The 16309-nt window shown below is 40.2% G+C and overlaps 1 protein-coding gene across 1 annotated transcript in view; it reads left to right on the forward strand.

The window, feature by feature from the left end:
* The window catches only part of ANXA10 (annexin A10), a 36940-nt gene that overhangs the window by 15001 nt on the left and 5630 nt on the right, over window positions 1–16309 (forward strand). The window contains exons 5-11 of the mRNA XM_038755058.1: window positions 2656–2769; window positions 4864–4954; window positions 5663–5742; window positions 11940–11993; window positions 12108–12201; window positions 12912–13007; window positions 15423–15487. Of these exons, the coding sequence (XP_038610986.1) occupies window positions 2656–2769; window positions 4864–4954; window positions 5663–5742; window positions 11940–11993; window positions 12108–12201; window positions 12912–13007; window positions 15423–15487 (594 nt within the window). The remainder of the gene's footprint in view (window positions 1–2655; window positions 2770–4863; window positions 4955–5662; window positions 5743–11939; window positions 11994–12107; window positions 12202–12911; window positions 13008–15422; window positions 15488–16309) is intronic.

The raw sequence follows: 16309 nt of genomic DNA on the forward strand, positions 1-16309 counted from the left end.
GAAGATTCTACAGCAACTGGATCACTAAGTTCACAGTATATCTCCATTTACTACTCTTTCTCTTCATAATGTACAAGCCGTCTATATTTAGAAAGAAACACTTGTAACGAGCTTTGTTTGAGGCAAACAGCCTAATCATTTCTTGTTCGGGTTATATAAGTTAAGACAAAAGGGAATAGGGAAATACACAAAAATTGGAGTGCTTCTCGCTAACTTCCCTCATTTAAAACTCACCTCTAGTCAGAAATGACCGAAAGTCATTATACATGAGGATTTCTCAAGGGCCTCTGTTAACTAAATGGATGCTAAGCTGCATCAGTTAAAGTTCAATCACCCGCAGGACTAATTATCATCCATTTTGCAGAGTGACCATACCTACTGGGAATACAGTGAGCTCAAAGTTTAAAAGTTTTGTCTGCCTAGAGGCAGGATTTCAATTCAAAACTACATCCAGTTGTGCTAGGAAGCAAATTCTCCCAAACTCTATATAATAACTCTTCCATATTTATTCCCCAAAGGTCATTTGAAAATAAAATCGATCTTTGATGCGGGTGTTTTTAAAACTTCTTAACAAACCTAATTCTCTAAACTGCTCTAATAGGGATAATTGGGAGAAGCGATCGTTCTTCCAAAGCCTGAAGTGTAGCGAGTGATCTTCTAGTGGCTACTCTAAGCTTCCAGTATTTGATAAGAGAGTTATTTGGGCATACAATAAGCAGATGTTCAGGTTTAGGTGGAGCCTTCCTGGAATTTTGGAGAGTCTGACCTTCCAACTTAGATTTTTCATCAGAAGAAAACACGTAAGTTCATCCTCTGGAAGGCAAGCTCATTGTGGGCAGGGAACGTGTCCACCAACTCTGTTCTATTGTACTTTCTCAAATGCTTAGTCAAGTGCTCTGCACATAGTGCTTAATAAATACCATTGATTGATTAACTGATTGACTGTACTCTCCCAAGCCCTTAGTATGGTATTCTGAATATGATAAGTGCTCAATAAATACAATCTCTCGGTTGACTGATTCGTCAGCTGAGATGTACACATATCTTGGTTCATGGGAGAGACCCCATAGAGCTTTAAGGCTTTAAATCAGTTTCTCCTTCTTTACTTTTTCCTGCTCCCTTCCCACTGTAGTCCAGTTTGCATACCCTTATGGGGGACCACAGGCCCGGACTTCCAGGGCTGTTGAAATTGGTGCCATGATGCCAATCCTAAGATTAGGATTTTAGACTGTGAGCCCACTGTTGGGTAGGGACTGTCTCTATATGTTGCCAACTTGTACTTCCCAAGCGCTTGGTACAGTGCTCTGCACACAGTAAGCGCTTAATAAATACGATTGATGATGATTAGCACACCCAGCAACACAGAGAGACGCATGGATCCACTAGAGTCAGTCGGTCACTCATACTTGTTGAATGCTTACTGTGTGCAGGGCACTGAACTAAACACTTGGGAGAGTACAGTATAACAATATAACAGACACATCCCCGGCCCATGACGAGCTTACAGTCTATGACTTTTAAAAAAAAATATTTCTGAAATTCCCCATTCAAGCTGGTCTACCCTCACTTTATTCTAAATTTGAGAGAAAGCAGTTTTTATGGTTTGGATTTTATTCTTTATCATCTCAATTCTTTACTCTCCTGGGCCTCCGTTAGGCCTGTATACTATATGAGCAAATCAATTCTGGGCTAATGTTATATGAAGATTAGACTGTTTTTGAATGTGTTTACACAGCCATTCAAGATCTCTAACTAGGGAGAACATAATTATAAACATACTCACCAAACTTGGGTAAAATATCTACAGTGTGATTAACTTCAGTTTCTGTTGTATTTTTATAGTATTACTCTCTTCTATTAATCCTTAAAGACAGAATAAAATGTCTTTCCTTACCCATCTTGCACTTTTCTTATATGGACAATATTGGTTTGTTTTTTTTTCATTTTCTGTGTTCTATCATGAAAACACCAGCCTGCCTTCTTTTACAAAAAAAATATATTTTCACTTTCAATATTCTTTCACACCTCATAGTAATAATATGGTCAAGATTGAAGAGAATTCTAAAGATTATCAAAAGCAGTCACAGAAGAAGTCACAGAGCTTATTGCCCATAAACTCTGGGCAATAGGAGAGCTAGGCTCTTACTGCTAAGAGCCATTACAACCACAATAAAAAAGTACATTTCTTTAGAAGAAAGGTGTTTTATAAAGTCCCATAACACAATCAGGAATCATGGGAGAAGGCAGATAAACCAAAATAAAAGTATTAGCGCAATAATGTAAGTAAGCCAAGATGAAATATTTCCGGCTTTCTCTACTAATTTCCATACCGAGAGATAAAGAAAAACATGGGCTATCATTCAGCCAGTGAATTATTACAAAACCGAAGGGCATCTCTTATGGAGAGGTGGAGTTTAGCTCATCACTCACGCAAGCAGTCAAAGCCCTGAAGTGTGCACTTTTGGGAGGTGCTGTCTTTATTTGTAAATCCAAATCACCCATTTTGTCAGCCAAGAAGCCTGACACCCGTTGACAGGAAGCTGACGATAAGTTCCTCCAGAATCAACAGGACATTCCCCCGTGTTAATTTACTTCCTTTATAAAAATAAGCTCCGATGTGAATTATGATAATCTTTACAACTTGTATTTCTCTAGGATTTGATTACAGAACTAAAGGAGAATCTTTCAAGCCATTTCAAAGATGTCATGGTTGGCCTGATGTACACACCCCCATCGTACGATGCTCACGAGCTCTGGCGTGCTATGAAGGTGCTGTTCAAAATGTGGCATTCTGCCCTGAAACCCCACTTACCTAATATCACATTTATCTTTCTGATTCTCTGGCATTTAGTGCAACCCTAAGTTGTAGGAAAAGCTTTTCTACATAAACTGTAATACAGGAATGAGAAATGAATCCTTTCACATGAATTCTATTGTGATTGCTCTATTAAAGCAGGGAAAAAGACTATTCTACTCTTAAAAACAGATAGTAGTTGTATTAGCCTACAGGTACAAAGAGAAAACTGAATCAGAAATGAAATATCAATGCCATTTTTTTGTCTTTATTGGGCTAAAATTTTAAGTTTTCCCTTTATAAAAGCATTTGTTCAAATGTTTCTGAATGCCTAGTTTAAAAAAAAAAAAAACAGAACAGTCATTTCCAGGAAATAAAATAACCATATATTGTCTCAGATTTTTAGGTTCCATTTAGTATGGTTTTTTTTTTAATTTAAAACTTGGACTCGAGATACTTGTGAAGTTTCTGAAATATTTTCCTAAAAAAACCCTCCCCATGAGGAGAGTATCACAATCTAGAAATGGAGGACATGGGGACAGTGTAACAATTGCCCCAACTCCCTGGAATAATAATAATAATAATGATAGCATTTGTTAAGTGCTTACTATGTGCAAAACACTGTTCTAAGCACTGGGGAGGATACAAGAGAAGCAGCGTGGCTTAGTGAAAAGAGCCCGGGCTTGGGAGTTGGAAGTCATGAGTTCTACTCCCGGCTCTGCCACTTGTCAGCTGTGTGACTTTGGGGAAGTCACTTAACTTCTCTGGACCTCAGTTACCTCATCTGTAAAATGGAGATTAAGACTGTGAGCCCCACAGGGAACAACCTGATCACCTTGTAACCTCCCCAGCGCTTCGAACAGTGCTTTGCATAGTAAGCGCTTAATAAATGCTATTATTATTATTATTATTGTTATTATTATTATTATTAAGAGGGGTCACCATACTTGCAGTACTATGAGTGGTGCACTCTCGATTAGATCAATCAAGTAGTCAATCATACTGTACTAAGCACTGTACTAAGCTCTTGGGTGAGTACAATTTAACAGTGTAACAGGCACATTTCCTGCCCACAGCAAGCTTACAGTCTAGAGGGGGAGCAATTGTATTTGTTGATAATAATAATAATAGTATTTGTTAAGGGCTTACTGTGTACCAAGCACTATACTAAATGCTGGGGTAAATATGTGACCATTAGGTTGAACCTAGTTCTCATGGGGCTCACACACTGGGTAGGAAGAAGTGGGATTTAATCCCCATTTTACAGATGAGGAAACTGAGGCACAGAGAAGTTAAATGACTTGCCCAAGGACACGCAGCAGACAAGTGGCAGAGCCGGCATTAGAACCCATGTCCTCTGACTGCCGGGCCTGTGCTCTTTCCACCAGGCCATGCTGCTTCTCAGTGATCATTACATGTGCACATCTTCTAGACTGTAAGCCCACTGTTGGGTAGGGACCGTCTCTATATGTTGCCAACTTGTACTTCCCAAGCGCTTAGTCCAGTGCTCTGCACACACAGTAAGCGCTCAATAAATACGATTGAATGAATGAATGAATCACTGAGGTAAATCCTTGGAAGAATATAATAGAATTAATTACATGATCCCTGACTTCAAGGAGCTTATAATCTACCAGGGGAGATAGATACTAATCTTAATTGAATATAGGAGGACAATTATTACAGGTAGAATCCCCGCAATTCCTGGAATTGTGATTTACAGCCTTAATCCCCAGAGTGGCATTGCAAATCTCATATTTACAGCCTCAATCCCCAGAGCGGCATTGCAAATCTCGTTTACTCAGAGCCAAATTCAACAAGGAAAGTCAGTAAGCCCCTTCCCAAGAAAGGAAGAAGCCAGATAACGGAGGTGGGTGCCCTCAGAATCAATCTTCAATCACCACCTGTTCCTTTATGTATTCATTCATTCATTCAATCGTATTTATTGAGTGCTTACTGTGTGCAGAGCACTGTACTAAGCGCTTGCACTGTACTAAGAGCTTGTATTCTGACCATCATACGAATGCATAACAGTAGAAATAACCTGACTGTTATTTTCTTCCTTCTAGGGTGCGGGCATAGAGGAAAACTGTCTGATTGATATATTGGCTTCAAGAACAAATGGGGAAATATTCCAGATGAAAGAGGCGTACTGCTTACGTAATATACTTCCAATTCCACGAGTAAAACAGAGAGATTATTGTTAACACAAAGGGAGTTCTATTCTTTTAAATAGGCCGTGTCCACGCCTGTAGCTTTTCAATAAACATTAATAGATAATGATAACTCTGGGCTCAACCCTGTGGAAGCTGTTTTCATTTTTAATAATTGTCAGTCACCAGGCTATATTTTGCACCAGTGAGCTGAGGCTGAATGTCAGGAAGGCCTCCCTAGCAGTGAATCAGTTTGAAAAAAAGGGACAATGCCAAGGGAACGGGCTGAAAGTACCATCCTTTGAAACATCTGCATCTACACAAAGGACCAGGACACCATACTGTGCACTCACTGGGGACTATTTAATCAGTGGGTTTCCTACCACCCCCACCATCTCCCTATATTTACCGATTCTTTGAAATACGAAATGCCGCAGTGTAAAATAACTTCTTTTCTTGTTTATTAGCTTGCGGGGAGAGATGATAAACTTTAAAGGCACCTTCGGTTATGCCACCGTATTCTCACTGGTTTCTTAGCTGGGTCTCTCTATTGATGACCCCTGAATGGAAGGTGATAAAAGAGAGAAATGTCAACACATAGAATGCAGTCTTGGTATTCATTATTCCTAGATAATTCTCCTTAAATGATTTGAATAGGTATATGTAGAGGACTCTAATAAACTGCACATTTAACTTGGGTTTTTTCTCTCCCCAGAATACAACAGTGACCTTCAACGAGACTGTTACTCAGTGACCCCTGGACACTTCAGAGACACAATTATGAACCTGGTCCAGGTACCGTATTTCATCTCACAAACTGAAAATGGTTGGTCTCTCTAGAAATGTGCACGCATATCAAATCATTTTCACAACCTTGCCAGAAAACTCCAGCTGAAAATACACACTTCAACAATAAATTTAGACGTGGCATGACTGCAGTGCCATATTTTTTTTAAGCAGGCTATAAAAAAACTCCAAAGGAGGCAAAGTATTTGCTATTGAAGAAGGCCGAAAGTCAACTAGCTTTCTGTGGGGAAGAAGTTCAGAAATTTAGTGGTGCTGATCTTTGGAAGATCACGTCAATCAACCAATCGCTAAATCATATTTATAAAGTGATTTCTGTGGGCATAGCCCTGTACTAAGCTCACTGTGGGCAGGGAAGTCACTATTTATTGTTGCATTGTACTTTCCCAAGAATTTAGCACAGTACTCTGCACACAGTAAGTGCTCAATAAATACGATTGAATGAATGAATACTGAGTGCTTTGTAGAGTACAGACATTAATATAAATAAATGTTATAGATATCTACATAAGTGTTGTGGGGCTGAGGGTGGAATGAAAAAAGGCTGTGTACCCAAGGGCAAGGGTGACTCAGAAGGAGTGGGAGAAGAGGAAATGAAGGCTCAATAAATGAAGGCCTTTTGGAGGAGATGTGTTTTTAATAAGGCTTCGAAGATGACAAGACCATGCCATGATCTTCAAACTGAAAATAGCTCTTGTTTTCCAGTCTCATTCCTCCCTGCCATTTGAAAAGCTAGTGGCTATCACAGCTGATAGACCATTAATGTGGCAACACATCATTTGACTACAGATTCTACTTCCCTCATCCAGTGGATTGAGTGAGCTGGTGAACTGGATTTTGAGCCTGGAGAATGGGCATCAATATCTGTTCAATATCTGCTCTTCCTCCTACTTAGATTGTGAGCCCCATGTGGGACAGGGAACTGTGTCCACGCTTAGTAGAATGCCTTGTATGTAGTAAGTGCTTAACAAATAGCATTAAAAAAAAAGTTCTTGGTCCAGACCAAGGCTTGTCCTTCATGCTCGACGGGATGATCCATCAGCATCATTACGTTAAAACCACTGTGCTTATGGATTTGAGTGATAGGTGCATTTTTGAAAATAAAATGCAGTGTGAAACTGCAAGAACCTCTAAAAAATGACTCTAACAAAATAAATGTATGCTGGACAAAGATCTTTCTTGTAGAATGGCTGTCGATGACTGATTCTGCTGGGGTGAAACCAATCCCTTTTCCTAGAAAGCCTGGAGATTCCACATTTCATTAAGTCTGAAAACGTCTTCAGCCTCATTTTCAGCTAAGCAAATGAACTCATCAGAAATTCGAGAAACATTTATTTAGTATAGAATATTTAGCATGCATATTTGGGGAAAGCAGATGTATTTCCATTGGAAAAATAAGTTCATAATATACCCTTGTCTTGCACAATTTGTCCAGACCAAGTACAATGTTGCACTTTCCTCTTCTCAAATTAAAACAAGATGCTATTAATTTTCTGTATTTTAAAAGGCAAGCCCCTGATATTACATCTTTTTCTCAATTATATGGCTTTACATCTAAAATATCTTATCTAACTTAGAGAAGCAGTGATGTCTAGTGGAGAGACCATGGGCCTGAGAGTCCGAAGGACCTGTCTTCTTTAATAATAATAATAATGATGATGATGATGGCATTTGTTAAGCGCTTACTATGTACAAAGCACTGTTCTAAGCACTGGGATAGATACAAGGTAATCAGGGTGTCCCACATAGGGCTCACAGGCTCCGTCCCCATTTTACAGATGAGGGAACTGAGGCCCAGAGAAGTTAAGTGATTCACCCAAAGTCACGCAGCTGACAAGTGGCAGAAGCGGGATTAGAACCCATGACCTCTGACTCCCAGGCTCTTTCCACTAAGCCACGCTGCTACTTTGAGATCTTGGGTAAGTAGCTTCACTTCTCTGTGCCTCAGTTACCTCATCTGTAAAAGGGGGATTAAGACTGTGAGCTTTTTGTGGGATGGGGACTGTATCCAACCCGTTTGGCTTGTTTCTACCCCAGCATAGTTAGCACATAGAAAGTACTTAACAAATATCACAATTATTATTATTACAATTATTATCACACAGAATGCCCTCGGTCTTTCTCCTAGTGTATGAAGTTTTCTTTTCTTCCTACATAAACATTATCCAACTCCTGTGTTTGAAAGATTTTAGTCTGTTTCTGTGGAAATTATTTTTCTATCTTTCAACAGCAGCATTATGACTTCATCATAAACCCAAAAACATGAAGATGAATAGAGAAGCAATTCTTTTTTTTTTTTTTTTGGTATTTGTTAAGCTCTTACTATATTCCATGCACTGAACTAAGTGCTGACGAGGTACAAGCTAATCAGGTTGGACACAACCACCGTCCCACATGGGGCTCACAATCTTAACCCCCATTTTACAGATGAGATAACTGAGGACCAGAGAAATTAAGTGGCTTGCTCAAATTCATGCAGCAGACAAGAGGCAGAGCGGAGATTAGAACCTAGGTCTTGGCTATAGCCACTAGACCATGCTGCTTCCGTTGGAGAAAGCAAATGAAAAGTCAGTGGACTTGGTTTTAAGATCTTGTAGTTTCTCAATTTATTTCATCCCTAAAATACAAAGGCACTTTACAAATTTAAACTGATATATAAATTACCCAGGGGTCACCTCATCCATCATCACAATGGAGGCACACGGTCTATTGGAAAACTCCCAGGGAACAAATTAACACAGTATAATTAAAGAGTATGCCATCAGAATGCCAAAGTAGAATTAGAAGCCTAAGAATTCAGTTCCCAAAAGCTGGTGTCTGATCAGGATACTTGGATTCTCTATCTGATCTTGAGAATCTTTAAGGAATGCAATAGGTAGAAACCCAAATGCGTGTCTTCCCTGAAAGATACTACCAAAGCAATGCAGAGATCGTGATTCTTTCAATTATATTCTACTTTATAGCATCCAGTTCCTTATGGGCATTCAGTCTGTGACATTTGCACATTTGATATTCTCCCATCCCCAACCCCACTGCACTTATCTATATATCTTTAAATTATATATTACAAATTGTTTATTTACTCGTATTAATGTCTGTCTCCCCTTCTAGACTGTAAGCTCATTATGGGCTTGGAACGTGTCTGCTAATTTTGTTGTATTGTCCTCTCCCAAGTGCTTAGTACAGTGCTCTACACCCAGTAAGCGCTCAATAAATACAACTGATTGATTGATTCAAAATGACTGCAGAAAAATATGTGGTCAGGATAGACTTTCAAGTCATTTTATTTTTTAGTTGTGTCTGAATCCTGAATGCATAATAATCCATCAAGCAATCAATAGTATTTATTGAGCACTTTCTGGCTACTGTGCCATCTGTACTATGAGCGTTGAATCAAGTAATTGGGAGAGAACACTTGAAGAAAAAGTGTCACAAGAAGCTTGTGGTCTCTTAAGTGGAAATTCCCCTGGGTGTAGACTAATCTCAAACTAAATGAACCAGGGATATTACGAAGGGCAACAGAGCCGGTTGTTGGGTTGGGATTGTCTCTGTTATAGAATTGTACTTTCCAAGCGCTTAGTACAGGGCTCTGCACACAGTAAGCTCTCAATAAATACCACTGAAGGAATAAGTGAATGAAAATAAGATGGTACAGATTATCCCAGATCTTACATGTGAGCCATCTATTCAAAATTCCAAAACCAGTATGAGGGAAAAGGAAAATGCTTTCCCACCATCATTTTGCCACCTTTTAGTGACTTATTAGATGCAGGCATGATAGCTTGGCATCTTTAGAAACCTGTGCAAATGGGATTACTGGGGAGAAAACCCTAGTTGGGCTAATTTAATAAGGAAAGCATCTATTGTGGACCAGCTGAAGCCAGGACATCAGGCCAGGAAGTCAAGCCAGAAAGCGAGGCCAGGACCCCAGGCCAGTCATTGCAGCTGCCTCACATCACTTCCTGCCTCTCTCCATCCAGATGCGTCTGTAAGAGAATTAATTATCTGTCAACTAGTGACAAATTAGTCACTTGGAGAGTAATTAGTCAATGAATGCAAAACACATGGAAGATGAAAAATGCTATCGCCAAACAAGAAACTGGGAAAAATCCAGCAGGTCAACTACTCCATCAATGTGAGCGGCAGGATTCTTTCAGCGCTTCACTTTCTCAAACTTTCTGCTGAGTGAGAAGTCTTTGAGGGAAGCAATTCTCATCCTTCTGTAAAAATCCTTAATTATATTTTTTTTGTCTTTTCCAGCGATTTTCAGGCAATACTTCCCCTTACCTTGATTTCACTGCCTTGCTTTTTCATATGTTCCATCCACACCTCCCCTTCTCCACCTAAAGTGGCCTTTCATCAATTTTATACCAGACGGTCACTTTTCAGATGTTCTGTCCACTGTCGGTACTGATTCGGCACTGGATAACTTCATGTCCAGTATTGCTATTCTAAATCCCTCCACCTCAACTCCTGCTACAGTGTCTCACTGCTCCGAAGCAGCAACCATTTTTACAGGGGCTCTGGAAGAGGGGAGGGAATCCAAAGTCCTGGTGACGCCTTTGGGCTTTTAAGGATTTCCTCGAAAGCCTCTGGATGGCATCAGTGCATTATGTTTCATAATCAGCAAAACACGTACTGTAACATTTGACTATAACTTCTGGGTCAGCAAGGATCTCTCTGTTCTTAACGAGTGCTGCCATGATTAGCGCTATTTCTCTTTATTTCCCTGGGAGGATACAGCCTCTGCTATCACTTAAGCCAATGACACTCTTCAGAGTTCCACGGTTCCTTCAGTAATCAGTCGGGGAGCTGCTCAAAGTTGCCAGCAGATAACTAGGGGTAATGGGAGACAGAGGAGCAGCTGAAGCTTCAGAAAACATTACTTTCCTTTAAATTGTATTGGATGCTATTCTGTGGTACTGCGTGGGGATCCCAGTGCAGGGCCTTAAAGGCTCGAAAGTAAAATGTTAAAGACACGATCTATCATTTTCCAATGGAAACTGCTAAAAGTGTAATGAGCTTTTCATGAATTGCGATTTTCATCATCATCATCATCATCATCAATCGTATTTATTGAGCGCTTACTAAGTGCAGAGCACTGTACTAAGTGCTTGGGAAGTACAAATTGGCAACATATAGAGACAGTCCCTACCCAACAGTGGCCTCACAGGCTAAAAGGGGGAGATCTAAACCATCACTAGACTAGATTTCCAGTGAGTTCAGTGTGAGGCTCTGGTCTTCCCAATGCTCATCACCAAAATGACAGAAGGTTAGGCATTTTTAAGAGGCAAATTTTCTTTTTTAAAGATGTAGGTTATTTGATCTGTTGTTGCTACAGTGCCTAAAGTCAATGCACTTCCCACAGTGCCTTTGAAAATGCCTGTACACTCTCCCATTGGATTGTAAGCCCCCAAGGTGTAGGGACTTTATTTTTTGCTTCTGAAGTTCCCTCTGTAAGTTCTTCACATTAATCTTTGAACAGAGTAGGCAATCAATACATGCCCCGGGCTAATGATGAGGAGGAGGAGCATAGCACTCCCAGGGATAATCCTACCCTACCAAATTGGAGAGAATTGAGGCAATTATCCAGATATTAGTCAGCACACTTTGCTCCTCCAATGCCAATTTACTCACTGTACCTCCATCTCATCTATTTTACTGCCAATCTCTCATCCTGCTGCTGGCCTGGAACACCCACCTGCTTCATATCTGACAGACAATAACCCTCCCCTCCTTCAAAGTCTTATCGAAGGCACATCTCCTCCAAGGGGCCTTCCAACTAAGCCCTCTTTTCCTCTTCTCCCTCTCCCTTCTGAAACACTTGATTTGCACCTCAGCCCCACAGCACTTATGTACATTTCTGTAATTTATTCATTTATGTTGATGTCTGTTTCCCCCTCCAGATTTTAAGCTCGTTGTAGGCAAGGAATGTGTCTACCAACTCGGTTATATTGTTATTTCATACTCTCCCAGGTGCTTAGTGCAGTTCTCTGCACACAGTAAGCACTCAATAAATGATTGATTGATTAGCTGGTATTTAAAAAACATTAGTTGGGTCCAATATTGGAAACAGTTAAGGCTCAGGTGGAGCTTGTGGGCATTAATTATCCAGATTTTCCAAACTGAATCAGATGAGGAATCAAATTAAAACAAAGAAAATGTAAAAACTACGTTTTTTTTCCCAGGGAATTTGGGAGGAATATTATGCAGATCCTGTGATGGCTGCTCAGGATGCAGTGGTGACTAGTATGAGCTGCTGGGTGGAGGAAAATATGTTGCAACAGCTGTTTAAATGGCTCCTGGAGGTGGTTTGGGATTGTTCTGCTGACCCTTGATGCTCTTCGATGTTCCAGGTCCTTTGGGAAGCTTGTCAACAAAAGACCGGGGAACACAAAAACATGCTACAGATGATCTTGTGCAACAAGAGCTACCAGCATTTGTGGATGGGTAGTTATTAATCTTTGGGTTTTTTTCATAGTCAGCTACTCATCTATCTAAATGTGTGACAAAAAACAAGTCCGTTCTCTTGGTAAATAAGAACAGAATAGTTTTAACGGGAAAGGGACCAAGGCAGTTGACCAAATTAACTTTGTCAACGTTGCCAATTCCATGGGGATAATGGAGACCATTGCCCTCCAGAGTTTCCAGCTGTGGAAGTGAAATAATTGTTTAACCTTTGGGCTAAACTCCTAGTCTCACTCAACCCAGGTCTCTGACAAGACTACCAAGCTTGCAAAAAGGACTGAAAATGGCTAAGAATTTCCAAGAAGAGATGAAAGGGCCCAAAAATCGGTCTTTAAAATCAGTCAGCTCTTCAAAGATTGCTTGCCATTCCAAAGTCCTACCCCTACTTCCTCCCTTCCTAAAATACCCACCGTATTTTTCCCTTCATTCTCAGAATGAAAAGTTGGCACCCACACTTAATTCCATTTGAAACTACAGTTTGATTGGCGTGCAGTGCATTAAGGTCACTTTCAATATACGCCATATGCAAATGCTCAGTATACGTGTTTGATCAAAAATGTAATGCAGCATATTTGAAATTAAGCTTCATTTCAGACAGTCGTCTAACCCGTGTTCAATTTGATATACTGAAAAACATATTCATTTTGATATATATATATGTATATATCATATTCTATACCATTTATCTCAAGTTTTTCAGGAATTCCAAAACATTTCTGGACAAGACCTTGTCGATGCCATTAATGAATGTTACAATGGATATTTTCAAGAGCTACTCATAGCGTTAGGTAAGTGTACAGTAACACTAAAGTTGTACAGTAACACTAAGTTGCCATCTTAATGTAAAGTATTTGGGGTTGTAGTACAAAATATAAGTGATCTAGATTCTCCTCTAGATTACTCTGGGCCATGAAGAATTCTTAAACAGTGCTCTGCACATAGTAAGCGCTTAACAAATGCCATTATTATTATTAAACCGTTTCTGGAGCCAGAATTGAATTCTCAGGCACAAGTGTTCCAGACTCACCAGTTAAGCCCAGTTAACAACACCACATCATCACATCCTACAGGCAGAGGGTCTGTGCAGCCTCTGTATGAGAGAGAAGAGACATTATTACCCCTCCACCACATAAAGCAATTGATACTTCAAGACTGTGAGCCCATTGTTGGGTAGGGACCATCTCTATATGCTGCTGATTTGTACTTCCCAAGCGCTTAGTACAGTGCTCTGCACACAGTAAGCACTCAATAAATACGATTGAATGAATAAAGCAATTGAGAGATATCCCTGGAAATCAATCAATCAATCATATTTATTGAGTGCTTACTATATGCAGAGCACTATACTAAGTGCTTGGGAGGCACAAAACAGAATTAACAGACGTTCCCCAATGGTATTGAGAAATGAGGTGAGGAAGAGAACTCTTAGTTTAGAAAAGTTTATCTATGATCTTCATGGGGCCTCCTTGCTATAAAATTATAGTCACAGTATTTTTCAGGGTTTGTTTTACACAGCATTAAGAAGAATTACCAAGGAAGATTTAGATGTGTTTCAGGCCTTTAAAGAGCTAAGGTCTAAAGGGCTTGACAAACTAACACTAGACATACGTTTATTCATACAATACGTTACATAAATGTATATATGTTTGTACGTATTTTTTACTCTATTTATTTATTTATTTATTTTATTTGTACTTATCTATTTTATTTATTTTATTTTGTTAGTATGTTTGGTTTTGTTCTCTGTCTCCCCCTTTTAGACTGTGAGCCCACTGTTGGGTAGGGACTGTCTCTATATGTTGCCAATCTGTACTTCCCAAGCTCTTAGTACAGTGCTCTGCATATAGTAAGCGCTCAATAAATACGATTGACGATGATGATGATGATTCGATTAGTAGTAAGAGTAGCTGTATTAAGCGCTTACCGTGTGCCCGTCCCTGTACTAAGTGCTAGGCTGGTTAGGCACTGGAAAGTATCCGGATGAGATATAGACGCTGTCCTTGTCCCTTGAGGGTCTCCCGATCTAGAAATAAAGGGGCAAAGGACACTGGCAACTGGAAAAATAAAACAATGAGAACGCCAAAACAACATAAGCACGGAAATGAAATAAAAAAGGCGGTAGGGCCACAGGAGCAGAGTGTGGATCTTCTTGTGGATCAGAGTGCGACAATCACAACCGTAGACACGGTAACCACTACGGCAATGGCCGTCCAATGTTCTACAATTTGCCAAGGCCTCACTTGACAACTGTTTGTGTCCTTCCTGCCCAGGTTGGTGCAATACAGGTTGGGAGTGAGGTCCCAGGATGTCGAGGTAGGGGCCCATGGGGGTTAGCAGTCATAGGCTGAGCAATCCGGCGGGGTAGGGCAAGGGTGAGGGCCTTAAAACATAAATATCAGACGTGTGCACTACTCACAAGATATGCAGATAAATATATCTAATATACATACACACATATATACACGGAAAATTGTATATATACATATATCATTGGTTGGAATATATGGCATGCTCATCCTCGTTAGTACAGTACAAGAGAAGCCACGTGGCTCAGTGGAAAGAGCCCGGGCTTTGGAGTCAGAGGTCATGGGTTCAAATCCCAGCTCCGCCACTTGTCAGCCGTGTGACTTTGGGCAAGTCACTTAACTTCTCTGCGCCTCAGTTCCCTCATCTGTAAAATGGGGATTAAGACTGTGAGCCCCCTGTGGGGCAACCTGATCACCTTGTAACCTCCCCAGTGCTTAGAACAGTGCTTTACACATAGTAAGCACTTAATAAATGCCATTATTATTATTATTATTATTATTATTACAGTGCTTTGCGCACAGTAAGCGCTCAATAAATATGAAACTACAAGGGCTTGGACCAATGGGATCACCATTTGGGTGGAGGAAGGAGCAGATCCTAGAAATGCTGTGGAGAAAGAACTGACAAGATTGGGTGTCAGGCTGATTAAGGGGGTTGAAAGAAAGGGAGGAAACGAGGCTAATACACTCATGGAATAAGTGTATTATATGTTGCCATATGTTGCCAACTTGTACTTCCCAAGCGCTTAGTACAGTGCTCTGCACACAGTAAGCGCTCAATAAATACAATTGATTGATTGATTGATAATACACAATACAGCCTCTTGAATTTTGGAGTCGTTGGACATTTTATGTATTTCAAAACGTCAACTCTTTTGTCGAGTTTTTTCCTCACAGTCCTCTGTGTCCGAGACAAGCCTGCCTACTTTGCTTACAGACTTCACCGTGCAATCCATAGAACAGTGCATTGCACATAGTAAGCGCTTAATAAATGCCATTATTATTATTATTATCCATGTGAGTACTCCTACCCACATATTAGAATGGCAAATCTCGACAATGACCATCTCATTTTCACAGGGCCATTGACTTCTCCTACTAAATGTCCTACACCTTTTTATAACCCCAGAAATTTCAAGGCCCCGGGCTTGAAAAACAGAATCCTTGACACAGAAAACAAACTAAGCTATGCCTTAAAGAACGTCTTGGGTTTTTACGTACCTATTTACTGCATGGCTGAGAACCGGGGTTTCCTGTGGACTCTATCTCCCCGACGTGTTCCGGAGCCAAGATGCTCCTGTCTTTGGAATCCACTAGTCACACATTCACATCACTCCTATGGCGCAGGATTTGCTCTGGAACTATTTAAATATAACAACATATGGCATGAATCAAAGTGTCAAAACACCGAAAATGTTTAAGGAACGCTTAGCTGCATCCTATTATAGTCTTGAGAGTTGGTAAGAGTACACACACTGCCTGGAGACTCGAAACGTGCTGCTTTTCAACACGGTTTTATGTTGGATTCAATACCATCATCATCATCAGCGGTATTTATTCATTCAATTGCATTTACTGAGCGCTTAGAGCACTTACTATGTGCAGAGCCCCGTACTAAGTGTATAGTATATGCGGTTACTCCTACCCACATATTAGAATGGCATATTTTGGTAGACACAGCCCCTGCCCACAGAGACCTTACCGTCAAGAGGGGGAGAGGGACATTAATATAAATAATATATATTTTTAATAGTATTTGCTAAGTGCTTATTATGTACCAGGCA

Source organism: Tachyglossus aculeatus, chromosome 12 (genome assembly GCF_015852505.1).
Source record: "Tachyglossus aculeatus isolate mTacAcu1 chromosome 12, mTacAcu1.pri, whole genome shotgun sequence".
Lineage (NCBI taxonomy): Eukaryota > Metazoa > Chordata > Mammalia > Monotremata > Tachyglossidae > Tachyglossus > Tachyglossus aculeatus.